The sequence below is a fragment of the Protomyctophum bolini genome, assembly GCF_963924005.1.
Source record: "Protomyctophum bolini genome assembly, chromosome: 3".
In the NCBI taxonomy this organism is placed as follows: Eukaryota; Metazoa; Chordata; class Actinopteri; order Myctophiformes; family Myctophidae; genus Protomyctophum; species Protomyctophum bolini.
This window is the reverse complement of record NC_137864.1, coordinates 43,564,500-43,591,534: the sequence shown is the minus strand read 5'-3', so window position 1 is coordinate 43,591,534 and position 27,035 is coordinate 43,564,500. Positions and strand designations below refer to the sequence as shown.

The 27,035-nt window shown below is 43.3% G+C and overlaps 4 protein-coding genes across 5 annotated transcripts; all 4 read right to left on the bottom strand.

Annotated features, from left to right (window-relative positions):
• Positions 1 to 231: 231 nt before the first annotated feature.
• LOC308313148 (uncharacterized protein) lies at positions 232 to 5,819 on the bottom strand. The gene is made up of 2 exons (XM_080760091.1): positions 5,451 to 5,819; positions 232 to 3,902 (listed from the first exon to the last, which is right to left on the bottom strand). Exons 1-2 carry the CDS (start codon positions 5,706 to 5,708, stop codon positions 2,523 to 2,525), a joined length of 1,638 nt encoding a protein of 545 aa, XP_080616217.1. The 5' UTR covers positions 5,709 to 5,819; the 3' UTR covers positions 232 to 2,522.
• A 1,743-nt stretch (positions 5,820 to 7,562) lies between these two features.
• Positions 7,563 to 12,659, bottom strand: LOC308313150 (uncharacterized protein). Of its 2 annotated transcripts, none has more exons than XM_080760094.1 (3): positions 12,296 to 12,659; positions 10,519 to 10,666; positions 7,563 to 10,221 (listed from the first exon to the last, which is right to left on the bottom strand). In XM_080760094.1, the coding sequence occupies exons 1-3, from the start codon at positions 12,557 to 12,559 to the stop codon at positions 9,026 to 9,028; spliced, it is 1,608 nt and encodes a 535-aa protein (XP_080616220.1). In that variant the 5' UTR covers positions 12,560 to 12,659; the 3' UTR covers positions 7,563 to 9,025. The 2 variants fall into 2 exon arrangements, with proteins under 2 accessions (XP_080616220.1, XP_080616221.1); XM_080760095.1 differs by having other exon boundaries at positions 12,302 to 12,659.
• An 836-nt stretch (positions 12,660 to 13,495) lies between these two features.
• On the bottom strand, positions 13,496 to 19,905 carry LOC308313155 (uncharacterized protein). The gene is made up of 3 exons (XM_080760100.1): positions 19,552 to 19,905; positions 16,405 to 16,552; positions 13,496 to 15,579 (listed from the first exon to the last, which is right to left on the bottom strand). Exons 1-3 carry the CDS (start codon positions 19,810 to 19,812, stop codon positions 14,450 to 14,452), a joined length of 1,539 nt encoding a protein of 512 aa, XP_080616226.1. The 5' UTR covers positions 19,813 to 19,905; the 3' UTR covers positions 13,496 to 14,449.
• A 405-nt stretch (positions 19,906 to 20,310) lies between these two features.
• Positions 20,311 to 26,614, bottom strand: LOC308313151 (uncharacterized protein). Its single transcript, XM_080760096.1, has 3 exons — positions 26,286 to 26,614; positions 25,190 to 25,337; positions 20,311 to 23,552 (listed from the first exon to the last, which is right to left on the bottom strand). The coding sequence occupies exons 1-3, from the start codon at positions 26,544 to 26,546 to the stop codon at positions 22,399 to 22,401; spliced, it is 1,563 nt and encodes a 520-aa protein (XP_080616222.1). The 5' UTR covers positions 26,547 to 26,614; the 3' UTR covers positions 20,311 to 22,398.
• Between the last annotated feature and the right edge of the window lie 421 nt (positions 26,615 to 27,035).

Here is a 27,035-nt window from a genome sequence, read left to right as displayed (position 1 = left end):
GTTTTTTTTAATTGTTAGTTTGGCAACTTTTGTTGCTTAATTGTATTAGCCTTTTAAGGTTCACTTCTGTGCATTTACCTACTTTTGGTTATTTGATAACTAATATTTTATTAAAAGGTTCAGATTGTTATCAAATGTTAACAATTTATTCAAGACATTCTCTCTCCCAACACGTTAAATATCGCCTAACTCCATGTGTCCCTCTCCAATACCATTTTGAATGATGCAAGTTTAATTCAACACCTTCAAGTATACATGACAGTATGAAACACTTCTGTGTATTTTAATTATCTCTTGTGATACAAAGTATGTTAGTTGGGTCCATAACCTACTGACATACCAAACTGGGGGTCCTTAATTCAATTCAATGTTTGAGAACCACTGCCGTCACTGTGCTGTGTTCTTTTGACAGTATAATATCAGTGACATCACAAGAAAAAGTTCTTTTTTCTTCATAGTTACCCATTCTGGAAGGACAACCAGCAGAACATTGAATAAAGTTCATCATGAACACCACAATTAACATATTCACAAACACTTTATCATTTCATTCAGAATGGCAGGGTTAGTATAATGTTCAATGATTGGCAATGATTATAGCTATTAGGAAGCCAGTAGGCTATCGTCGTTGCTGGTGGAAAGCTTGTATTAATTTTGGAAAACAAGAACCTGTCTTCAAATGGACCCAATGTAGCCTATAGTTATTTAGCCTCTTGTTTAAGGTGGGGTGCAATATTTATAAAATCAATAAAAAAATATAAAAACAGCAATAATAATTGCTGGTGCTCACTGCTCAAGCCTATGTCAACCATTAAAGGAGGAAGACCATATCAGCATCAAGGCACAGGGTGGGTTATGCTCCTTTACATCGTAGACAAGACATTTGCATGCTACTGCAAAATGGTGGCTGGCATCCCCAAAACGAGGCCAAACACAACTCTATATGGTCCAACGAACTGCAAAACATACACTGCAACTGCCCCAGGCTCTCTGTACCCAATCTTCCAACCAGTCCAGTGACTCCGATTAGTCTAGGGTTCAGACGTGTATGAAGTTTTGACTTGGGAGTTTGTACAAATTGGTAATGTGAAAAGTACCAAGCCATTATCCTGTGAAATAAACAGCTTTCACTAATAGAATAATTATATTTAAAAAAAGAAAGATACACTTGCACACTGATTATCTGTTTGGTACAAGAGCATACATTTATTGAGGGCAATGTTTCGAAATGTAGGGACCGAAGTGTATCTTTCATTTTTATTATTTATGTGCACTTGCCTGCGCACCGAAAGCTTTTCTGTACAACTCGACAAAAGTTATTAAAATTTTCTTTTTTTCAAATAGTTTTATCGCAAACTTAAATGTTTTATTTGAAGACTTGGCTGCCGTGACATTTGGCCTTTGCCCTTTGTGCCTGCCCCAGGGGCCTTGCCCCTAAAATAAAAATAAAAATCAGGCTTGATCCTAATGCTGCACGGGCAGATGCAAAGATAGAGTCTACCATTCATTGTCAATGGAAGCCAGCGACATGAAGATGCAAAGAGACGCCTCCAACGTTTGTAGCTGCTGCAAAAGCTACAAATGGAAGCTGAGCCAATACTGGACTACTCGCCCCGGTGCTTGCCCGTTTTTCCTCCCGGATTTTTCCCAGTGAGGGCGGGGGATAACTTTGTAATATGCTATTGGCTGTTTGTATTCTTTTTGGAAAAATATAAAAAGATACTGCTGTGGAAAGGCTATATTATTTGACTTGATATTGAACCTATAAACAATTTAGTATTATTTAGTATAAAGGTTTTGCCCCCTCAAATGGTACCTCGTCAGATAATCCCCACATATCCTACAACAACTTCTGTGAACAGACTTCACTGTAGTAGCTTTTCATAAATTATATTTGTACTTAGGCTGTTCTGCTGTCATGAAAGTTTATAGTTAGAGAAATTCAAAGTCCAGCCGTCTGCTGTCCAGCCTCTCCCACCCCTCACTGGGGAAAATTCTGGGAGGAAAACAGAAACGGGGCAGGTAGTCTTGTTACCAGCTGAGCTGGGTTCAACTTCCAGAAGCAAAGCTACAAAGCTACAACTGTAGCTGCAATGACACATCTCACACGACTGAGCAACAGTGACAAATATGCTGTGATATTTGCATCTTCCTCGTGTGAACGCACCATACCCATTATTCATGCATTTTATTATAGCACAGTATTTGGTGTCTTAACTCCAAAACGCTATTCAATATTTTGACAATATTTCTGATATTATATTTCGCATACTAACCCTTGTGTACATTTTGTGTCCAACCTAAACTTTTGGTTTTCTAGTAAACTGGTAAGTCTCCCATGTGAGTGATTTTCCAGATCAATTTAATAGTACACATCCTATTGCAGTCACTTTGTCCCAGTTACTGGACTGCTCTCATATCAAAAGGCAACGGCTATGCACCATCACCTCATCTGTCCTCTGATGTCCTTTCATCATATCACTGATCTGTCCTCATCTGTCATGCTGAGGTTTCATTCTTCATCACCTCATTGACTTGTCCTCCGCCGTGTGGATGCTGAGGTGTCTCTTCATATGGTTGGACTGCACGAAGCACCTGCCACAGATGGGGCAGCGGAACGGTTTCTCACCCGTGTGAACGCGCTCGTGGTTCTTCATCTGATGCTGGTGGGAGAAGCGCTTGGAGCAGTGGCGACAGCCGTACGGCTTCTCACCTGTGTGCACTCGCTGGTGCCGCCGCAGGGACTGGAACTTGCTGAAGTTCTTCCCGCACAGCTCGCAACGGAACGGTTGACCTCCGGTGTCGTGGTCCCGCTGGGCGGGTAGCGCCATAGGCGGGATGGAGCTGAGGAGTCTGTTAAACTCCCTAGCAGAGGAGGCGGCAATTTCGTTGAGGGAAGACGACTGATTGTCTCCTCGGTTAGCCTGAGGGTGTAAAACCTGCCTGATGGATTTGATTGGAGAAGAAAATGAGGAGAAGGAGGAGAGGTCGCCGCAGGAAGACGCACTGTTAATATCAAGCAAACTTGACTTTAAACCTGTAGTTCTGTCTAAGGTCTCTGTGCTCAGTGTCAGGGCTGAACGAGATGCTTCCAGCTCCTCCTCTCTCCCGTGTTTCTTGAGTCTCTGTTTGGCAGACCTGGTTATCCCATCCCTGTCTATTATGCTCCACTCTGAACTCATGTCTGCCTCCACTTTAATTGGAACAGAATCCACCACCACCATATCGGGTTCCCAGTCCAGATTACCAGCCAGGGGTGGAGCAACGTTACTGGGGTCGCCAGAAACGTGTCCTCCCTGTTCCTCTAAAGCTCCTGGAGAACCCTCTCTGCCATCAGTGTTGCTCCCAGTTCTCCCCTCTTGATGTGGGCCTGAGTTATGTGGAGGGTCCAGAGAACAGTTCCCTGTGGTTAGGCTGCCAGCATTATTCCACACCTCTATGCCTGCACCAGCTTCTGCCCACTCAGATGCACTGGTAAACAGGTTGCCATCGTCGTGACTTGTGGTGGTGAATCTGTTATTGCGGTCAGTTGATGGATGGTGGCTCTCTCTGCTTGCATTTCCGTTGCTGTGGTGACTGGCAGTAGCTTTGTTGTGTGGTGGCACATGGGCGTGGAATTGCTGGTCGATGTGGAGAAGATGATTTTCAGGCTCTACAGCGAGGGTTCTAGATCTAGGTCTGGAGGACTGGATGCTTGCAGATGCCCTTGTGTTTGGATCACTGCCCTGCAGGGTATCAGATGAATGACGAGTACCTTTGAGTGTGTTGCCGTCACCCTCCTCCTTCAAGATGATAGGAAAGCCAGCGCCCCCGTCCTCCTCCTCTCCTCCTGTTTCCTGTGTTGAGCTCTTGGTCGCGGGGTTATATCTGGCTCTGCTGGGCACCGATGGTCCGCGGGTCACCTGTCACAATGAATACATAATGAATCACCATAACTTAATCGATTTTGCACAATCCATCTGTATGAATTAGTAATTACTCTTTTGGAAAAAAATAGAAATAGATGACCTATGGCTATTTTGCCAACACTGGCAGTATTAAATCCAATCCATAGCCTGTTTTGATCATATTATTTATTTTGAGTATTAGAACCAGTCATTGTCGGTATTTTCATTCTATTGACTGAGGATATTTTTGAGGGCCCTCCTATGTCCAGCATTTAGTGTGTTGTAAACACAAACATTGTCCTAATCCTAATACAAACATAAAATGCGATTTGATAATGAACGGACAGTTTTGTGTGTTTGTGTAAACACAAACATTGCGTAACAGATGAAGTGGCCGGAATGAGATGATGTATGATGATAAGTGCCCCACACTCCACACGGGTGTGATTTGTAATATACCTGAATGTACAATTTTCCATTATAATAAACCAGACCGGCCAACCCTCCTTGATTTCAACCATTTCTCCTCATGACTCCTTCAGAAACTATAGTAAAATACGCACATCACTTCGTGGAGGTGCTGGGTTCAAAAAGTGACAAAGGAAAAGAGAAGGGAACCTGCACACTAATATGCTCCAAAAGGTCATTTGACGTTTCGAGCCAAGGCTCTTCATCTGGTCAAAACCAGATGAACCAGATCTCATCATGGCCCACATAAGAACAACCCTCTGCTCAGTCAGTAGCCTATACGGTACGCTACACAACCTACTCAACTGCCATAATATTCATTTGCGTAGTTTCTTGGGTTTCTGACATGCAAATCACCATGGCAGTATTTGAATGTTTTTTTAGTTGGAAGGTGTGAGACGCTCTGTCTTATCTCTATCAATCTGTCTTTCTTGCCATTGCCACTTTGTTTCTGGCACGCATGCACCTTTTACTGTCGCTTTATGTAGATGTATGACTGGATTTGCACCCCAGTCCCCCGTACACATGATACATCACAACATGTATCCAAGTGATACATTGTAATTTAACGCAATCATAAAGAGAATAGATAGTCACTTTTAAGAAATTAGCTTGATTGATTGATTGAAATCTTTATTAACAGTTTGCAGAATTACAGTACATTTCAAGCACAAACTCAATACAAAGACTGTTAACTGTGAGTGGACGACCCAATTAAGCCTTACACTTGTTTACAATTGTACATTGTTCAATTCATCAAAGCTGCCATTTAAATGGCTCTTTAATTGCTATCAAATCATTTTGTCATCTGTAGGTCTACTTTAAACTTTGTAATGGATCCTTTGTTAGTAAAGCACTTTGAGCTACATTTATGTATGAAAGGTGCTATACAAATAAAGTTTATTATTATTATTATTATAGCAAGCAAGACTGAAAATTACATCTCTGTTAAATATTTGTAAACCCTCGACTTGGATAAAAATCCTTGAATCTTATTCTTACAGTCTTTAGGTTCAGAGATTGGCAGGAAGGAATGGAAGATTTCTTCTTCCACAAAAATACTGTCCTAGGACACAACAGTCGTAGTGGACTCACATGCAGGGCGCTGCTGTTGCGTCTCAGAGCGCTCAGTCTGTCCAAGTGGTGGTTGTTCCGTCTGGATGTCTGGAACTTGGCGACCAGCAGCTTCCTCCTGAGGCCGTCTAACTCCCTCTGGTTCTGGGTGATCTCCAGCCGCAGCACCGCGTAGCCATCATCCACCAGCTTGCAGATCTCTGCCACCGCGCTGTTCGCCAGGACCTCGATCACCGCGGCCAGCTGGGCGTGGAACGAGTCGCTGCTGTTGGTAGACATGAGTGGATCTGATCACTTCAACAGTCGCTGTTGAAGAAGAAATAGGTTTGTTTTGTGGATGTTGTTGTCAACAGTCCGCCATGTTTGTTCTTCTTCTGCCTGGTGCGGTCTTCCGGTCTATTTGTCAAGTACTAAAAATATTCATTTGATTTAGGCCACCTAGTGCATGGAGTAAAAACCGCAACTAGCTTGACTGGATATACCTCTTGACTGGAATAGGTTCTATTCGTTTCGCAGTTTGCAGATCCGGTTTTGATTCGGATACGGAAACTGCTTGTATGTGTGCGTGAACGCGCATACGTGGAAATAACCGGATACAATAGGCGGGATTATTGACCAGCTCTTAAATCAGTAAATAGATAAGACGTCATGTTGTATTCGTATTTTCTTTATTATATACCGTCAATGACTACTTTATTAACAGTTACATCCGGACTGCAACATTAAAACCTTTTTATTTCTCGTTATGCCTTGACTGAGATCCCACATTCATTCTCACACAGTGCACAGACCAGAGTTGGAATAGAAATAAGTGAGTGACAACTCTAGACACCATCCATCCCATCCAGCAAGCACACAGGTGTGTTTGTATTATTAGATAAGATAAATCTTTATTGATCCTCATTGGTAAATGTAGTCTGAGTCTGACACAATAATAATATATATTGTTTATAGAGCATTTATCAAAACAGTTACAAAGTATACCAAACGGAAGGAAAGTCAAACAAGAACACATGAGAATGTTATGTGCAGTTTGTTTGAAATACAAAAACACTTTACTCACACTTTTCTATCTATCCTACCAGGACTTCTAGTACTGCTAGTCTAATATCCTACCAGGATCTCTCCTCTACGAACTGCTGTTTTTCTATGCTACCTACCAGGACCTCTAGGCTAGGGAGCAGATGCATCAACACTATTTATTTTGGAACGATTGAGACCTTTGTAAAATACTTGTTTCATGGCCTGACCTCACCGTATCTTCTTCCATCAGTAACCTTTGTTTCCACTGATCTGATGTAATGAACTTACTGTCAAATGAGGATTTGATTGGTTGTTGTGAATCAGTGGGCACTCAGCCAAGGTGACCAATGAGCTGCAACTATACATTATTTTCGTCATGATTATTCTATTACTTTGGATTAATCGAATAATTGAGAACCGTACATTTTTTATTATAAGCAATTAAGCATCAGCATTATATTAGATAATCACTTATTTTATACGCTGTTCCCGGAAGGTCCAATATTGTATAACTTTGTCCCAGTTACTTAACATTTGCCCACATCCAATAAAGCATCACCCATGCACCCAACACCTGTGGCCTGATTTATATATACTTAGCTGTGTGCATGTGTCGTGCACTGAAAACAGCCGATTTACAATTACATCTATTATAGATCTGCTATTGTTGGAGCCTGTGTTACAACCAAGTGTAGCTGCAATATGGCTTTGGGACCTAACTGCGGGGAAGGTGAACACAGCTCAGTCTGTGGACCCCGTCAACAATGTTCAGTTCCACACTACAGAATATCTGCTGGCATCAGGCAGCTCGGACAGGACAATCAAAATATGGGACGTGGAGAAATTGCTCATGATCGGCTCTTCAGGAGAGACAGGGCCTGTCAGGTGTGTTCTGTTCAACCCAGATGGCTGCTGTGTGTAAGGAGGGAGTGTGGCACCATTCCCACCGTGTTGCAGCTATTGTATGTGGACCATAAAGTCTTGATTAAAAAAAGCTAGATTTTTTGGCCCCAAAATCTATAAATCATACACTATTAAGGCAACCAGACTGTTCCATGCACTGCACAAGGTGCCCTTTTTTCACTTGAACACCTGCCCCTCTAAATGTCTGTGCACGCCAGTGCTCGCCAAGCCCAAAACACTGCCTAGTTTGATCCCCTCTGCCAAGAGCGAGCCCATAGGGCTCAACGTGGCTGACTTCTAACCATCGTCACGTGATCCCACTGGCCTGGACGACGAGGAGGTCCTGTCTCAGATGACTGAAGGTCACCACACGACACAGATGTGAAGGTGGCTATGGAGTATGGACACCGCTGTAGCCATTGGTGACACGTTGCATCATTGTGGACGTTCTCAACATTTTAAACGTTAAACCTGCAGTACAGAAACTAGACCTGTGTACCTCCATCCTACCACAGATGGAAAAGCTACTGGACAGCAAACACGAGAGTTATATCCAGACGGGTTACAGGTCTCTGAAGCTGTTCGTGACGGATATCTGGCCGCTTATGTCAGAGTGGACATCACACGACAAGAGCAGCACGAGAATAATGCAAGGCGTGCCATGAACATCTTAAAGAGACACACACAACCTTTTTGCAAAAAAATATCTGTTAATGTTAATTTAGGAGATTTAAAAGACTTTCCTGGGGTCTTTGTGTGTAACATATGGTTTTAGATATTTAGATTTTAGCAGTGTCCATGATGTCAAATAAAATCTAAAATATCTAAAACCACATATTACACACATAAAGGAAAGTGTTTTAAAAATTCTTAACATAATTAACATATATATACTGTATATAATGTATTGAATAAAGAGCATTGTTAAGTATAATGGTAAAAACAAACAGGGGGCACAGTCGGTAGTGCCGTCGCCTCACAGCTAGAAGGTCCTGGGTTCGATTCCCGCTGGGGACACTGTGGGTGCTGGCAGCATGTTCTCTCCTCTGTATCATCAGTGCCCATACCCGAGGCAGGGTTGGCGAAAGGGCCATTCTGTGTGGAGTTTGCATGTTCTCCCCGTGTCCCATAGGGTAGGTACCCTCACAAAAAACACACAGTAATCCTGGTCTCTAAACTGCCTCCCCGTGGCCAACCAGAACTGGTTGGAATAACGTGTTCCTTCCACGCGCTACGTCCAACCAGGGAAACTTCCCCCTGTCAGGTGTAAAGGAGCAACTTGGCACTTGACACTCATGCATGAAGAAAGCATGAGTTCAAGTCCGTTTCTCTCCCCAGGTTGGCGGAGGGTGTGTAGAGCCCAGGATTAAATCATTGACACAGGGGTGAAAAATGGGTTACAAAATCGTGGGATTAAAAATGATTTAGGGAAAAACAAACAAAAACAACAACACAGGCTCGCTACACCATTGCCATCTCCTCACTGATGTTCTCTGTGCTGTGGATACTGACTCAGTGGCAACAACGGCATCACATCAGTGATCTGTTCTCTATCGTATGCTGGGGCTGTGCGAGCCCTCGTTTTTTGCATGATTCATCCGTTTTGCAGTTTGGCTAAGCACCAGAGACGTGCGTTATTTCTTTATTTTAATGCTGTAGCAACAATGCCCTCACGTGTGGATGCTGAGGTGTCTCTTCATGTTGTTGGACTGCACAAAGCATTTGCCACAGATGGGGCAGCTGAATGGCTTTTCTCCGGTGTGAACGCGCTCGTGGTTCTTCTTCTGATGCTGGTAGGAGAAGCGCTTGGAGCAGTGGCGACAGCTGTACGGCTTCTCGCCCGTGTGCACGCGCTGGTGCAACTGCAGGGACTGGAACTTGCTGAAGGTCTTACCGCACAGCTCGCAACGGAGTGATTGCCCTCTGGCGTCACGGGCTGGCTGGGCGGGTAGCGCCATAGGCGGGATGGAGCTCAGGAGCCTGCTAAACTCGATAGCAGAGGAAGCTGCACTTTCGTTGAGGGACGACTGATTGTCTCTTCGGTTTGCCTGAGGGTGTAAAACATGCCTGGGGGTTTTGATTGCAGAGAACGAGGAGGGGAAAGAGAGGTCACCATAGGAAGTGGCACTATTAACAACAACCAAACTTGACTTTAAACCTGTAGTTCTGTCTAAGGTCTCTGTGCTCAGTGTCGGGATTGAGTGAGCTGCTTCTAGCTCCTCCTCTTTCCCGTGTTTCTTGAGTCTCTGTTTGGCAGACCTGGTTATCCCATCCCTGTTTATTATGCTCCACTCTGAGCTCATGTCTGCCTCCACTTTAATTGGAACAGAATCCACCACCACCATATCGGGTTCCCAGTCCAGATTACCAGCCAGGGGTGGAGCAACGTTACTTGGCTCTCCAAAGACATCTCCTTCCCGGTCCTCTGAAGCTCCAGAAGAACCCTCTCTGCCATCACTATTGCTCCCAGTTCTCCCCTCTTGATGTGGGCCTGAGTTATATGGAGGGTCCAGAGAACAGTTCCCTGTGGTTAGGCTGCCAGTGTTATTCCACACCTCTATGCCTGCACCAGCTTCTGCCCACTCAGATGCACTGGTGAACAGGTTGCAATCGTTGTGACGTGTGGAGCTAGTGAATCTGTTATTGTGTTCAGATGATGGATGGTGGATCTCTGCACTTGCGTTTCCGTTGCTGTGGTGACTGGCAGTAGCTTTGTTGTGTGGTGGCGCATGGGCGTGGAATCGCTGGTCGACTTGGCGAAGATGATTCTCAGGCTCTACAGCGAGGGATCTAGGCCTGGAGGACTGGATGCTTGCAGATGCCCTTGTGTTTGTATCACTGCCCTGTTTGACTGTGGGTTGAATGTCTGAAAGAAGTAAATTGTCAATTGGTTATAAAAATTCTGAAAGTAAAGAGAATGAGCAGAGTAGAGTAGGGCTGTCGTTTATTTTTGTTTCAATTATTGATTATATATTCAAGAAGCATGTTGTTTTCAGTTTCAGTGTTTTGATTTATGTTATTATGGATCAACAAATCGAGTGTGTACTGTACTTCCTGACTGATGAAGCTATAGATCTACTATTTTTATTTTTATTTTGAAAACTTTTGCTATTGGAATTTAAAAAGGAGAAAAAAAAGAAAAGAAAAGGAGGAAATAGATTACTTTTGTTGAGGGTGCAGTCACCCTCCACCTTCAAGATGATAGGAAAGTCAGCGCCCCCGTCCTCCTCCTCTCCTCCTGTTCCCTGTGTTGAGCTCTTGGTCGCTGGGTTACATCTGGCTCTGCTGGGCGCCGAAGGTCCACGGGTCCCCTGTCACAATTAATACATAATTCACCATATCTTAATTACTCAAGATAATCCAAATGATTTTGCGTAATCATTAATAATTTCTATTTATCTGTATGAATTCATCTTTTGAAAAATATAAATAACATATGGCTATTTTGCCATTTTTTAAAACACTGGTATAAAAGTATTAAATCCATAGCCTGTTTTTGACCATAGGACACATTATTCATTCTGCGTATTAGAACCATTGTCGGTAATTTCATTCTAATACATAATTTTTAAGTGGTGCAACCACTTCCTTAAGTGACTTATGTGTGTGTGTGGGTGGCTGGCTGGCTGGCTGGGTACGTCTGAGCACGAAAACAGCATGGTTGTTTTTCACCACCTGTGCGCAACCTAACACAAACACACGCACATATTAACTGTATATATGGTGATTTCGGGTGTGCACTACAGTGACAGTACAGTAGAGGGACCCCCACACGGTAAGGGACCCCCACACGGTAAGGGTCGATTCATACTCCTATTTTAGAGCCGAATAAAAGTCGGTTCGGCGCTGTAGAGCCTACAATTTGACGTCATTTGAGGTTCGGGGGGGCGGGTACCGTCCTAAAGTCGGCTCTTCGGTGCTACTGAAATTTTCTGACGAGCCGAAATCATTTCGGCACTACAGCGCCGAAACAGGAGTATGAATCGGCCCTAACTCAGTCATTTCTCAACCATTTCGGACAGGGGGCGGCTCGCCGGAATCGGGCCAGCACCCTGGGTGCGTTCCCCCCCACGGAGTTGCACCACTTACTTAACACGGGTGTGATTTATTATACCAAATCATTACAATAAGGCAGAACTGCAGGCCCTCCTTGATTTGAACCATTTCTCCTTGACAGTCCATGGTTTCTTCAATTTCGGTATTTCAGCCGTTTTGTGTGTCAACCTGTGTGTGTCAAGGGTCTGCATAAAGACCAACCAGCCGCTCAGTATAAGCAGTACACACCCCACTGCCGTGCGCGTATCTATCAATGTTCATTTGCATCGTTTCTTGGGTTTTTGACATGCAAATCGTCATGGCAGTATTTGAATGTTTTTTGTTGGAAGGTGTGAATGAAGCTCCGTCTCTCTGTTGCCAAAGTTGCCATTGCCACTTTGTTTCTGGCAGTGTGTACTGTAAACTATGTAAACGCTGTAGATTATGTAGATTATTACTGGATACACTCCAGAGTCTGGAGTGCAATTTATATATGTGGGACTGTCTGGACTCCAGACAGTCCCACATAATTTAATGCAAGAGATAGTCCCTTTAATAAGTAATTAGTTGCTATTTAAAGTGGCTCTTCAATTGCTAGCATCAAATCAATTACTGTAGAGTGTAGCCTGTATACGTTGGATTTTTTTTAATGGATATTAGTAAGGCCTGCTAATATCTAGCCATGGTTCACATGAAGTGCTAATCGAGTTTAATCAAACTCCAATATGCACCAGACTACTGGAAATTACTCTGTAATGTTGTTGAGAACAATCCTTGAATCTTACACTCTTCAGATGCAAGAAGGTTCAGAGGTTGGCAGGAATGATAAACACAAATATAAATTAATTGATATGGTCCAATAACCAATATTCAATGTTAAAATGAAATAAAATACTTGGGCTCACAATTACATGCACGGCGTTGCTGCTGCGTCTCAGAGCGCTCAGTCTGTCCAGTTGGTGGATGTTCCGTCTGGATGTCTGGAACTTGGCGACCAATAGCTTCCTCCTGAGGCCGTCTATCTCCCTCTGGTTCTGGGTGATCTCCAGCCGCAGCACCGCGTAGCCATCATCCACCAGCTTGCAGATCTCTGCCACCGCGCTGTTCGCCAGGACCTCGATCACCGCGGCCAGCTGGGCGTGGAACGAGTCGCTGCTGTTGGTAGACATGAGTGGATCGCTTCAAGCTCAACAATCACTGTTGAAGAAGAAATGGGTTTGTACGTTTGTTTTGTGGATGTTGTTGTCAACAGTCCACGGTGTTCCACCATGTTTGTTCTTCTTCTTCTGGTTCTTCTTCTTCTTCGTGGGGTTTCATGGCGGTTGGCATCCAAATAGTTGAATTACCGCCCCCTTCTGTTAATCTAAATTTCTTGACATTCCATATGTTGATCTGACCTCATCAAACCATGTACATTCAAGACATGCTCCTTATATGGCCAGTACAGAATTCATTCCATGTTGATCTGACCCCCCATGCCAAAGCGCCAGCGCTCGTAGATGTATTTTATTATCGATTCTGACATTTCCAAAATGTCAGTATTGACAAAATACATCTACAGTACGAGTCTAAATCTTAGGCTACCCCATACATCCCATCCTAGCATCCTACTAGACGTGTGTTTAGGTGTATTAATATAGGTAAATGTAGTTGTCATCAACAGCAGTAAGCGTAAAACACAGGAACAGGTAAGAGTAAGATAGGACCCAATTATTTATATCCAAAATAAATAATATTGTATTGTGTGTGTGTACTAATGGCTATAGTGTGCTCAACAGGTCTCTTTATATATGAAAGGTGCTGCATGCTAGGGGGCGTTAGTGAGTTAGACCTTGATTGCAGGAGATTAGCTACAAGTTTAGTGTTCTTTTCATTTATATATCTTTGTAAAAGGAAGAAAAAGTAATCGTAGTAGTTGAAACGAAACCGAAACTGGGGTGGACATTCATTTCTCCAGTAAATGCAAGCATCCGCCGTCTGACCGAGTGTCTCACAAATGGAAAAAAATAAAATAATATAAGGATATATGGTCACCAGTCCATTAAATATTTAGTCTTAAGTTCTCAGACACAATTATAATACAACTTTATTTATAGAGCATTTATCAAAACAGTTACAAAGTGAATTACATCAAAAAAAACCCTATGATGCGTCTTCTTTTATATTCCTGAACCGATTAACTGACAAAGGAAACAATCCTTCAGAAATAGTGAGCGAGTAGAGGTCGTCGTCACGCTGGTAACCTTTTCCTTCATAATATGTAGTCCTTTCACATTCTATCCTAATTTTTTTTATTGTTATTATTGTGTAATTTGTTATGTCAATGATTTGTAATTGTACTCTATGCCTGTAATAAATATGTAATAAAGTGAATTGATTATTCTGTCGATTACTTTTTAGATTAATCAAATATTTTTCAACATCAGAGCATCAGCAATGTATTATCGATTAACCACTTATTTTATACTTTGTCACACAACAGTGTTGTGCAAAAATAGTAAAAATAGCAGATTTACATTTTACTGCACAATTTAACGCACATTGGTCCATTTCTGTTGCTCATACTGCCAAACAGAGTAAAAACAATCAGCTAGGATCATCCTAGTTTCGTTTTTGGTTGTTCAACCACAAGTCCAACGTATTACATGTATAACTTTTGCCCTCATCCAATAAGAAAGCACCAAACATCAATGCTCATTCATCTATCCTCCGTCATAATGGATGCTTAGCTGATGCCTGATTTATGTATACTTAGCTTTGTGCCTGTGTCGCACACCGAAAAGAGACGATTTACATCGGTTATAGATCTGCTATTGTCGGAGAGCACATAAGCCTGTGTAACACAGCCTTGATGCACCATCGCCATCACTTCACTGATCTGTTCTGTTGTGTGGATGTTAAGTAACAGCATACATCACTGATCTGTTCTCTATCGTATGCTGGGGCTGTGCGAGCCCCCTTCTTGTTTTGCAAGATTCTGCTGTTTTGCAGTTCGGCTCAGCACCAGAGATGGAGGATGTGCGTTATTGCTTTCTTTCAATGCTGTAGCAACAACGCCATCACGTGTGGATGCTGAGGTGTCTCTTCATGTGACTGGACTGCACAAAACACCTGCCACAGATGGGGCAGCGGAACGGCTTCTCGCCCGTGTGAACACGCTCATGGTTCTTCATCTGATGCTGATGGGAGAAGCGCTTGGAGCAGTGGCGACAGCCGTACGGCTTCTCGCCCGTGTGAACGCGCTGGTGCAGCCGCAGGTTCTGGAACTTTCTGAAGGTCTTCCCACACAGCTCGCATCGGAGCGGTTGACCTCCGGCGTCACGGGCTGGCTGGGCAGGTAGTGCCATAGGTGGGATGGAGCTCAGGTGCCTGCTGAACTCCCTAGTGGAGGAAGCGGCAATTTCGTTGAGGGAAGACGACGACTGATTGTCTCCTCTGTGTGCCTGAGGGTGTAAAACCTGCCTTGGCGTTTTAATTGCAGAGAACGAGGAGGGGAAAGGGGAGAGGCCACCATAGGAAGTGGCACTAGTATTAACAACCAAACTTGACTTTAAACCTGTAGTTCTGTCTAAGGTCTCTGTGCTCAGTGTCGGGGTTGAGCGCGCTGCTTCTAGCTCCTCCTCTCTCCCGTGTTTCTTGAGTCTCTGTTTGGCAGACCTGGTTATCCCATCCCTGTCTATTATGCTCCACTCTGAACTCATGTCTTCATCCACTTTAATTGGAACCGAATCCACCACCACCATATCGGGTTCCCAGTCCAGATTCCCAGCAAGGGGTGGAGCAACGTTACTCGACTCGCCAGAAACGTCTCCACCCCGGTCCTCTGAAGCTCTGCCATCAGTGTTGCTCCCAGTTCTCCCCTCTTGATGTGGGCCTGAGTTATATGGAGGGTCCAGAGAACAGTTCCCTGTGGTTAGGCTGCCAGCGTTATTCCACACCTCTATGCCTGCACCAGCTTCTGCCCACTCAGATGCACTGGTGAACAGGTTGCAGTCGTCGTGACGTGTGGTGGTGAATCTGTTATTGCGGTCAGATGATGGATGGTGGCTCTCTCTGTTTACATTTCCGTTACTATGGTGACGGATGTTGAATTGCTGGTTGACGTGGTGAAGATGATTCTTAGGCTCTATAGCGAGGGTTCTAGGTATAGTGTTTGTTTCACTTCCATGCTCGACTGGGGGCTGAATGTCTGAAAGGAGAAGAGTAAAGTATCAGTTGGTTATTACATCTCTGAAATGTAAAGAGGATGAGAAAAGTAGGGCTGCAACAATCGTTTATCGTCTTTGCAATTATTCTATCAATTATTTTACTGAATAATTAAATAATCAATAAGCATTTATAGTTTTTATAATTGTTTTTGTGTTATACCTCAATGAATCAATTAGCTATTTTATAGTTCATCTCAGGATGGTGTCATACAATAATACAAAATAGCTCCAGAACACAATTATGACTCATGAGGCTATAGGTCTATTTTTGAAAACCTTCGCTATTGTTTTTAAAAAGGGAAAAAGGGCTGTAGTGATATTCCCCCAAATCAATTTGATTGAATGGCTTGGATTCACGTTTAACGTACATTTGTACTGTATGTTAATTTCATTTCAAAGTTCGCACTGTATATTAATTGCATGACAGCTGGGTACTTGAAAGGATTGATGGATCATTTTCACCAGTACATTTACAAGCAAATACAACTAGAGAACATTCAATTCTAGTATATAACACACATTTTCTAATATTAACACAAAGAGCTAAAAAAAAAACGGGAAAAAAGGTTTTATGCAGGTGACCCGTGTAGGAAACCCTACGGAATTACAGATAGCCTTCAACACTCAGCATCAAATCAATGATGACTCAAATTTCTGAATTCAAGACAAAATAGTTGCTTTGGATTAAATTTAAAGTGAGTTGCGAGCCCCCTTCTTTTGACTCATGAGTGATGCTGCTGTTTTGCAGTTTGGCTCAGCACCAAAGATGGAGGATGTGCGTTATTTTTGTCTAATGTTTTTATTACCTTTGAGTGTGTTGTCGTCACCCTCCACCTTCAAGATGATTGGAAAGTCAGTGCCCCTGCCCTCCTCCTCTCCTTCTGTTCCCTGTGTTGAGCTCTTGGTCGCGGGGTTACATCTGGCTCTGCTGGGCACTGAAGGTCCGCGGGTCACCTGTCACAATTAATACATAATGTAACGGACCCACAGGTAATACTTTTATCGTTTAGAATATATCCAGTGTTGTGAGACATTGGACAGGAAGTCCATTAATTTGAAGAGATTGTGCCAACAACTGATTGAGGCTGATGAGCATCGGATGATTGGGGACCCAGCTCAGCTCAGGGTTAAAATCAAGGAAATGCTTGGCGAAGGGGCCTTTCTGTGTGGAGTTTGCATGTTCTCCCCGTGTCCCCTAGGGTAGATACCCTCACAAAAACATGCAGTAATCCTGGTCTCTAAAACTACCTCCCCCTGGCCAGCCGGGGCGCCTGATGGAGGGGAAAGGAACTGGTCGGAATAACGTGTCCCTTCCACGCGCTACGTCCGGCCGGGGAAATTCCCCTCTGTCAGGTGAAAAGAAGCAGCTTGGACTCCTCATGCATAGAAGGAGGCATGAGGTCAGTCCGCTGCCCCCCCAGGTTGGCAGAGGAAGTGTAGCGCCCAGGATTACATTAGATAATTGGCACTGGGTGAAAAGAAAACTGGGTTACAAAATCGTGGGATAAAAATTTAGGAAAAAAAAAAAAAAATCAAGGAAATGCTGCCTCAGTAGAGAGAAGGCTTGAAACAGACAGAACACAAATGGTGTGGCTGAAGTTTGTTGGTTATGGAGCCAAATTCCAATACCCCAAATCTCGGCCACTCGCTCACTCACACTCGGCCACCCCAGCATGGTGGTGTTACGGTGAAATTGGTGACCTGCTAGAATATGTGACAATCATGTGTAGACAATCACATATGTCAGTGTCCGTCTGTCCGAACATAAATCATTGACGTTTGTTTATTAGCAGAGTTCAACCTAGTGGTATTTAAGCCACGTTATGTGAAGTCCACAAGATGGTCACATATTTCGGCAGGACACTAATTTCACTGTAACACTGCCATGCTGGAGTGACCGAGTGTGAGTGAGCGAGTGGCCGAGATTTGGGGTATTGGAATTTGGCTTGTGGAAAGGAAGGCCAAAGGAATGGTCAAATGCCAACTAACCATGGAACAAACAGATGCCACACACAAAGAAGATAGCACCTAGCTGGAAAGGGGGACAAGGTATTTTACTGATTTGCTTGCAATGTTGATATTGTTAAAATATTGTTTGCAGATTGCAGGCTGTTTTATGTATTGTGTAATTTAGTGACTTTACTTTAGTGATGTATGGAAAATGTATCCTGTGTCTGAGATTTGAAATGCTTATGGATTATATTGTAGTTTTTTATGACCATTGATATATTGTATTTTATTCCTGTCCCAGTTCTACGTTGAATTTCGAATAAAGTGGCAATGAAACTCACTCAGACAGTTAAGGCCAGCTGGGTCTGCTACACATAATCACCATCTTAATTATTAAAGAAAAACAAATGTATTTTTGCATAATCATTAATAAGTCTTTTCCAAAGTATGTGTCACCTACAGCCACAATACTATCCCTAGAACATATGTGATCTTACATACACCTCCACCATTGTGTGCCAATTGTGTGCCCCATACATTTGTGCTTCCCAAAGGAAGTTTTGATGTGTTTAGTCCAGTCCTGTTCTCATCCCAGGCACCTCGCCTGTCTGTGTGGGAAAATTCTACTTCTCTGCCACCAAAATGTGGAATGCCCCGACACCATGTGAACACCAAACATGTGAATGACTCAGGCTTTCAAAACTAGCCTGAGAAACTATCAGGAGACCACAAGGGGATGTAAATGCAATTTCCCATAGAATGGAGGTGTCATTCACTGCTGATGTTTTCCTATTCTACATATTTTGTATTTGTTGATGACATATAATTATAATAGTGGTTCTCAAACGTCTTTGTCTGAGGTCAACCCTGGATTAAGTGGTTAAACTGAAGTGATATTGATAAATATTCCAAATATTAATTTATCAACATATTCTGCAGAACCCCTGGACTTGCGTCATGGCACCCACTTTAATTTGAGAAACGCTAACAGGAGCCCTCATACAAGGTTTTTTCAACTATGCATGCCCCTCATGGTACCACAGCACCTCAAAGGACCTAAAAACAAGATTCCCAGACTCACCCGCTCATTTTGATAGGTTGGAATAGTTTAGGGTTGATACAGAGTACAGCAACTTACAATGGGCCTGGTTTACAAGATTCGCTACACCTCCAAGATACCCATGTACCTGTCAAAATACTTCCTTAATGTCATTGTCAACGAAGGCCATGATCATAAAACCAGAGGCAGTTCCACAAACCACGTTCAACCCAGATTCGGCTCAAACAAGCGGTTAAATTCATTTCGTTCCTATGCCACTAAAATGTGGAACGCCCTACCAACAGATACCGTATGTGAATCCCTAGACTCTTTCAAAACCGCTCTCAGGTGCTGGCCCCTGTAAAAAAGGTTAAAGGTATGCCGCCCCCACCCCCCTATTTTTCCTTTTTCTTGTGTATATTTGTATGTCTTTGGATGTTCACTTCAGTCTAGAGGACCCTGATGTAAACAAAGTCTTTAGTGATTTTTCTGGTTTTATCCTTGCAGCAGATTTTGTATTGACCTACCCTGGCATACAGTAGGCTACTAATATCATGGTGTAGATTAGCTCTGATCCATAGCCTTCTATAGCACCTCTCGGAACCCTCCGAAAGCTTTTATGATTTGGGTTCTGCTTGTGGGGCTAAGCCTTCTACTGCTTCTACGATTCTGCCCTAGAGCTATGGAACAGAGCTAGGTGTAGATATGTCTGAAACTAGCACTGATCTGTATTTTCGTTTAAATGTACCCATTATACAAACTGTTTTTTATTCAAATGTTAAATGCTATGTTGATGAATTGAATTATGACCACAATGGAAACAAGTCCCCAGTACTTTTTTGTGTTATACTTTTAGCCTTAATGTCTGGCTGTACCTATTTCTGACGAATAAAGTATCAATCAAAATATGTTCCACGTCAAAATAATGTCATGGCTCGTGACAACCAGACAGTCCTGGGCTCACATGATGCACGGCGCTGCTGTTGCGTCTCAGAGCGCTCAGTCTGTCCAGGTGGTGGTTGTTCCGTCTGGAAGTCTGGAACTTGGCGACCAGCAGCTTCCTCCTGAGGCCGTCTATCTCCCTCTGGTTCTGGGTTATCTCCAGTCGCAGCACCGCGTAGCCATCATCCACCAGCTTGCAGATCTCTGCCACCGCGCTGTTCGCCAGGACCTCGATCACCGCGGCCAGCTGGTTGTGGAACGAGTCGCTGCTGGTGGTAGACATGAGTGGATCTGATCACTTCAACAGTCGCTGTTGAAGAAGAAATAGGTTTGTTTTGTGGATGTTGTTGTCAACAGAGCCCCACCATGTTTGTTCCTCTTCCTTTTTCCGTTGTGCGATCATGCTAAAAGGGACGGGGTATTGTGGCCACCTACTGCATGGAGTGAAAACTGTAAGCTTGACTCACTCGATAGACCTGGATAGAGACCATTCTATTCGTTTCGCAGTTTGCATATCCGGTTCAAAAGAAGACACGGAAATGGTTTATATGTGTGCGTTTGTGTATGTGGAAATAACCGGATGCAGTAGGCGGGATTTTTGACCGGATTTGAACAGTGCATTCCACCGGTATGTCTTGTTCTGTAGTCCTGGTACAATTATTAATGTAGTCACCTTAACGTTTTATTCATTATTTACTTTATCAGACTGTAGGCCTAAAGGGTAAGGAGATTCAAAATAAAGATGAAATAAAAATAGTTAGGCATACAGTAGGTTCGGACACGGATACTTTTTTATTTTGAGTGTTTATCAAAACAAACTTACAAAGTGATTTACATCAACTGCTTACCAGCAGTACTAGGACGGTCCTGGTAGGTTATAAAACTAGCAGTACTAGAGGTCCTGGTAGGATATAAAACCAGCAGTACTAGAGGTCCTGGTTGGATCATAGATAGAAAGCCAGCAGTATAAAAGTGAGTAAACTGATCTCATGTAATGACTTTACTGTCAAATGAGGATTTTATTGGTTGTTGTGATTCAGTGGGCGCTCAGTCAAGGTGACCAATGAGCAGATCATCTTGTAACCTGGCTAGCAATCACCAGTGAGTAGAGGTTACAGGAGGAGTGGTCGTCACGGTAACAGTTTACTTCATTATGCAGTTCTTTCACATTCTATCCTCTCTCATCTCGTCTAGGCCTGGGCTGCAATCCATTATCTTTTCTGATTATTCTGATGATTACTTTTTGGATTAATTGAGAAGCACACTTTATTATTATCAGCATTAGGATTCTTTTATACACAATGATGACGTGCAGAAATAGTGAAAATAGGCTGCAGATTTACATTTTACTTGTCAATTTAACGCACTATTGGCACATTTCTGTACCTGCATTATAAGGCAAAGAGAGTAAAAGTCTTCAGCTACGATCATCTTTTTGTCCAACATATGTACAACTGCCATAGTTATTCAACTTTTGCCCTTATCCAATAAGAAAGCAATACCCCATGTATCACCTCAGTTATCTGTCATATGGAAGCTGATGCCTTATTTACGTGTACTTGTATTGCGCACCAAAAACCGACAATAGCAGATAGATAAAAATATTGATAAATAAATCGTATGAGTGCATAAGCCTGTGTTAAAACCCTGAAACTGGGAGGTTGGGGTTCGATCCCAGGCCGGGTCATATAAAAGACTGTAAAAATGGGACCCAATGCCTCCCTGCTTGGCACTCAGCATCAATGGGTTGGATTGGGGGGGGGGTCAAATCAACTAATCAAAAAGATTCCAGAACGCGGCACGGGAATCACCAGGAGCTCACCACTCCAGCGCTCCTAGGCTGCGGCTCACCACTCCAAGAGATGGGTCAAATGCGGACAACAAATTTTCACTGCGGTAATGTGTGACAAATCGTACGACTTTGATACTGATCCGTCATCTATCGTATGCTGATGCTGTGCAAGCCTCCTTCCTGTTTTGCAGGGCTCCAGACTAACCTTTTTTCACCAACGTCCCAGAACCGTCCCAAAATACAATTTGAACTGTCCCGAAGTAAAAAAGCACCACTCAAATTGCGAAATTAATAACTGTGTTCCTATTGTAATAGAAATACAATACATGCATTATTTGTTTGGTTCATCATGTTTCTTCTGTAGATACACTGATTTAGTCAACATGCTCCCAGATGAAAAATAGGGCTTGGTTAAAAATGTTAATCAAATTAATTAGAGGCTTTGTAATTAATTAATCACATATCAATATTTGACCTGAGAACATTGATATTTATTTTCAAATGGATTTTGTAGTACCAGTGAATCAATGAATAGTGACTACAGTAGCTTATAAAACTTTGGTGTAGGCTACTTGATCAAGACCAACAGATAACGTGCAGCTATGCAGGTAGTCTATGAATACTCAAATGTCTATTACATGGGTGGCATGAGAGAAAAAAAAAATACTAAGACAAAGAAATCAATAAAAACTGTGGAATGAGAGCGTTTTGGGGTGTGCATTCCACAGTGTTGGGGCAGCAATTCCAGAACAATCCGAGCATTAGAAAACACTAAGAGGGTAGTGTGTGCATTGTTGTTGTTGTCAACTTGTCTGACTGACGGCACTGCAAAAGTCTTTGCAGCGCTGCTAGTCTCATGCTGATCAGCGCTGCACACGATATGCAAATTTTCAGTAGTCCCGAAACCGTCGCGAATGAGATAAATTTAAGTCCCAAATCGATATTTTACAGTCCCCGTCGAGACGCCGTTAATCTCGAGCCCTGCTGTTTAGCATAATTCTGATGTTTTGCAGTTCGGCTCTGCACCAGAGACAGAGGCTGTGCTTTATTTCTTTCAATGCTGTAGCAACAACGCCATCACTTGTGGATTCTGAGGTGTCTCTTCATGTTGCTGGTCTGCACAAAGCCCCTGCCGCAGATGGGGCAGCGGAACGGCTTTTCTCCGGTGTGAACGCGCTCGTGGTACTTCAGCTGATGCTGGCGGGAGAAGCGCCTGGAGCAGTGGCGACAGCAATACGGCTTCTCGCCCGTGTGCACACGCTGGTGCAGCCGCAGGTTCGGAAGCTTTCTAAAGGTCTTCCCGCAAAGCTCGCAACGGAACGGTTGACCTTCGGTGTCACGGGCTGGCTGGGCAGGTAGCGCCATAGGTGGGTTGGAGCTCAGGAGCCTGCTAAACGTCCTAGCGGAGGAAGCGGCAATTTCGTTGAGGGAAGACGACGATGGATTGTCTACTCGGTTTGCCTGAGGGTGTAAAACCTGCCCGGGGGTTTTGGTTGAAGAGAACGAGGAGGGGAAAGAGGAGAGGCCGCCATAGTAAGTGGCACTAGTATTAACAACCACACCTGACTTTAAACCTGTAGTTCTGTCTAAGGTCTCTGTGCTCAGTGTCGGGGTTGAGTGCGCTGCTTCTAGTTCCTCCTCTCTCCCGTGTTTCTGGAGTCTCTGTTTGGCAGACCTGGTTATCCCATCCCTGTCTATTATGCTCCACTCTGAACTCATGTCTGCCTCCACTTTAATTGGAACAGAATCCATCACCACCATATCGGGTTCCCAGTCCAGATTACCAGCCAGGGGTGGAGCAACATCACTTGATTCGCCAGAAACGTCTCCTCCCCAGTCCTCTGAAGCTCCAGGAGAACCCTCTCTGCCATCAGTGTTGCTCCAAGTTCTCCCCTCTTGATGTGGGCCTGAGTTATGTGGAGGGTCTATAGAACAGTTCCCTGTGGTTAGGCTGCCAGCGTTATTCCACACCTCTATGCCTACACCAGCTTCTGCCACACTGGTGAACAGGTTGCCATCGTTGTGACTTGTGGTGGTGAATCCCTTATTGCGGTCAGATGATGGATGGTGGCTCTCACCGTTTACATTTCCGTTACTATGGTGACGGGTGTTGAATCGCTGGTCGACGCGGTGAAGATGATTCTCAGGCTCTACAGTGCGGGTTCTAGGTGTAGTGTTTGCAGATGCCCTTGTGTTCGTTTCACTTCCATGCTTGACTTGGGGTTGAATGTCTGAAAAGAGATGAGTAAATGATCAGTTAGTTATTACATGAAATGTAAAGACGATAAGCAAAGTAGGGCTGCAACTATCATTTATAGTCTTTGCAATTACTGAATAATTAATCAAGAATCATGTATAGTTTTTAATTTTGTTTGTTTGTATTATAGATAATTTAATCGATTAGCGTGATTAACCACTTGTGCCCCATCTTAAGATGGTGTCATACAAAAAAGCTCCAGAACTTCACAATTATGTCTCATGATGAGGCTATTTTTGAAAATCTTCGCTATAGTTTTTAAAAAGTGGAAATGGGCTGTAGTGATTTTACCCCAAATCAATTTGATTGAATGGCTTGGATTCACTTGTTTTTAATGTACATTTGTACTGTAGATTAATTTAATTTCACAATGACAATTCTCTTGTTCAATTATGCCCTGATTTACATATGATATGATGTTCTCAACATGGGGAAAGCTGGGTACTTGACAGGGTTAAAAAAGGAGAAGGCATGCGTAAACATGGAGTGCTGTCACTGTGGGGACTTTCTTCATCTCGATAAACTTGTAAACGTCGGAGGTCGGATTAATTTTGTGCTGCCGCCTGCGCTGTGCCTCCACATGCCCAAAAAGAACCGTGCGTGCTGCGCAAGTGTGTGCACACAGAGTGAGAGACGTCTAGTCCCCGACACATTTTACGTCCTAACCATTACTCTAAGTATAATTTTAACACCATAGATTTCACTGTGTAGTTTATGAATTCAACACATTTGATAAAGTTCCCTGCTGCGTTTCCAATTGCTGCGGATAACAGCGCAGTGCGAAGGCAAACGCAGCAAATTAAATATGCAAGAATGTTGCAACTTCTCCGCGCACTCGCATCGATTCTACCGAATTAGAGGTGACCGTGAGAATGTCTCTGTAGCTGATGGGTGCAGATTCTTGAAGATCCAAAAAAACAATGTCCGTTTCTCTAGACCGCTGCTTCATTAAAGGGATAGTTCAGTTTTTTTTAACTTAAACTGTATGAAATACTTGCAACTGTATTAATTGAGTCCTGTGGTGGGAGTTCTGCTCTGGTTTTGGTCAATATGGTCAGAAACTATACTCATGAGTGCGGAATAACGCCTTTTTCATTATTATTTTTTAACTTTACAGGGACTACATGTACAAGTATAGAAGATCAATTATATAACAATAGCTATTTTAATAGGAATTCTAGACAAAAGAACACATTCTTTTATAATAATGCATGTCCTCAGATTGTGATCCTAGAGTTAAAAAAGAAATGTCCCTCCAGTGCCACTTAAAAATGATTGATGGATCATTTCCACTACTACAACTAGAGCTTTTGAAAGGACTGTTATCAAGGAATTCTAGACAAAATAACACACATTATTTTCTAATAATAGCACATGTTAAAAAAAAGAAAGAAAAAGGTTTTATGCAGGAGACCTGTAGGAAACCCTATGGATAGTCTTCAACATTCTTCAGGGTTTCAGATCAATGATGACTTGAATTTCTAAATTCAAGACATAATAGTTCTTGTTGTTTGCTGCTTTGAATAAAATGTGAGCTTTTTAAAGTGAGTTGCGATGCCCAACACCAAAGACGGAGGTTGTGCGTTATTTTTGTGTTAATGTTTTTATTACCTTTGAGTGTGTTGTCGTCACCCTCCACCTTCAATATGACAGGAAAGCCAGCGCCCCCGTCCTCCTCCTCTCCTCCTGTTGCCTGTGTTGAGCTCTTGGTCGTGGAGTTACATCTGGCTCTGCTGGGCGCTGAAGGTCCACGGGTCACCTGTCACAATAAATACATAATCATAATCATGCATCATCCATTCTTCTGCATGAATTAATTTGTTGAATATGATATTTCCACATTTTTTAAAACATTAGTATAAAAGTATTAAATGCATAGGCTGTTTGACCATAGTACATAGCATTTGTATGCATTTGATACATAGTATCAAAGTATTCTGCAGCACCCCTGGACTTGCATCACAGCACCCACTTTAATTTCAGAGACTTTTGAGAGACTGACAGGAGCCCTCATAAAAGGTTTCTTCGATTATGCATGCACCTCATGGTACCATCTCAAAGGCCTTTTAAATAAGGCTCCAGACATCCCAAAATAAAACAAACTAGAACCCACCTAACCACCGCTCATTTTGACAGGTTGGAATGGCTAAGGGTTGACGACAGAGTACAGCAACTTGCAATGAAGATTCGCTACACCTCTAAGATACCCATGTACCTGTCAAAATACTTCCTTGATGATGTCAACGAAGGCCATGATCATGTAGCAGTATGGGCTTTGGGTTCCCTCAGGGCCATCTAATAGAAGAGTTCCGATATACATGGGGCAGACAAGAACCCTGAACCCAAACAACAACGGGTATGGCTTAGCCCAAATTTTTAGATTCTCGTAGAGGTTTCTACGAGAATCTAAAAATTTGGGCTAGGTATGGCTCATTCATAGTCTGGTTTTTCGGTGGTGAGGTGACCAACGAACTACAACATTACGTCACTGAGCCACGGCGAAGAGCCGTTATCCCCAGCCCTTCTCTCTGTTTTTACTCACCACCGCTCCACGTAGGCCTATGTGAATCCTTCCCTAGCTCTGGTCCATAGATCTATGGAGCAGACCTAGTGAATCCATAGAATTATTCAAAACCGCTCTAGGGCGCCTGCAGAGTAATCAAACAATTTTCCACGCCCAAATAATTTAATGTTCACATGGGCTCACATGATGCACGGCGCTGCTGTTGCGTCCCAGAGCGCTCAGTCTGTCCAGGTGGTGGTTGTTCCGTCTGGATGTCTGGAACTTGGCGACCAATAGCTTCCTCCTGAGGCCGTCTATCTCCCCCTGGTTCTGGGTGATCTCCAGCCGCAGCATCGCGTAGCCATCATCCACCAGCTTGCAGATCTCTGCCACCGCGCTGTTCGCCAGGACCTCGATCACCGCGGCCAGCTGGGCGTGGAACGAGTCGCTGCTGGTGGTAGACATGAGTGGATCTGAACACTTCAACAGTCGCTGTTGAAGAAATAGGTTTGTTTTGTGGATGTTGTAGTCAACAGTCCACCATGTTTGTTGTTGTTCTGCCTTTTTCCATTTCCGGTGCGATGCTAAAAGGGTATGGATTTAGAGATTCGATTGAGGCCACCTACTGCATGGAGTAAAAACTGCAACTAGCTTTAATGGCAAATGTAGCTGTCATCAAAAGCTTTAACACAGTGGTTCCCAAAGTGGGGTCCGGGGACCCCCAGGGGTACCTGAGGGAGTTCCAGGGGGGACCCATCTATTTTGTTCATGTTCATAAAGTGCTAAAGTGTTTAAAGCAGTGGTTCCCAAACTTTTTCATGTCAAGGACCCCTAAATTGACACTACTTAGCCTGTGGACCCCCATTTGAAAAGATATGCCAGGGACCCCCATAAGAGAAGACGTACACATTTAGACGTCTACATTTAGACGTCTACATTTAGACGTCTGTATAC

What these genes read in the sequence shown, in the direction of transcription:
- LOC308313148 (XM_080760091.1), bottom strand. Translation starts at nt 5,708, where the DNA reads ATGTCTACCAACAGCAGCGACTCGTTCCACGCCCAGCTGGCCGCGGTG. An exon ending in GCAACAGCAGCGCCCTGCAT is followed by an intron (nt 3,903 to 5,450) that starts GTGAGTCCACTA and finishes TCATTGTGACAG; the next exon opens with GTGACCCGCGGACCATCGGT.
- LOC308313150 (XM_080760094.1), bottom strand. Translation starts at nt 12,559, where the DNA reads ATGTCTACCAACAGCAGCGACTCGTTCCACGCCCAGCTGGCCGCGGTG. An exon ending in GCAACGCCGTGCATGTAATT is followed by an intron (nt 10,667 to 12,295) that starts GTGAGCCCAAGT and finishes TAATTGTGACAG; the next exon opens with GGGACCCGTGGACCTTCGGC. An exon ending in TGACTGCACCCTCAACAAAA is followed by an intron (nt 10,222 to 10,518) that starts GTAATCTATTTC and finishes TACTTCTTTCAG; the next exon opens with ACATTCAACCCACAGTCAAA.
- LOC308313155 (XM_080760100.1), bottom strand. Translation starts at nt 19,812, where the DNA reads ATGTCTACCACCAGCAGCGACTCGTTCCACAACCAGCTGGCCGCGGTG. An exon ending in ACAGCAGCGCCGTGCATCAT is followed by an intron (nt 16,553 to 19,551) that starts GTGAGCCCAGGA and finishes TAATTGTGACAG; the next exon opens with GTGACCCGCGGACCTTCAGT. An exon ending in TGACGACAACACACTCAAAG is followed by an intron (nt 15,580 to 16,404) that starts GTAATAAAAACA and finishes TTCTCCTTTCAG; the next exon opens with ACATTCAGCCCCCAGTCGAG.
- LOC308313151 (XM_080760096.1), bottom strand. Translation starts at nt 26,546, where the DNA reads ATGTCTACCACCAGCAGCGACTCGTTCCACGCCCAGCTGGCCGCGGTG. An exon ending in ACAGCAGCGCCGTGCATCAT is followed by an intron (nt 25,338 to 26,285) that starts GTGAGCCCATGT and finishes TTATTGTGACAG; the next exon opens with GTGACCCGTGGACCTTCAGC. An exon ending in TGACGACAACACACTCAAAG is followed by an intron (nt 23,553 to 25,189) that starts GTAATAAAAACA and finishes ATCTCTTTTCAG; the next exon opens with ACATTCAACCCCAAGTCAAG.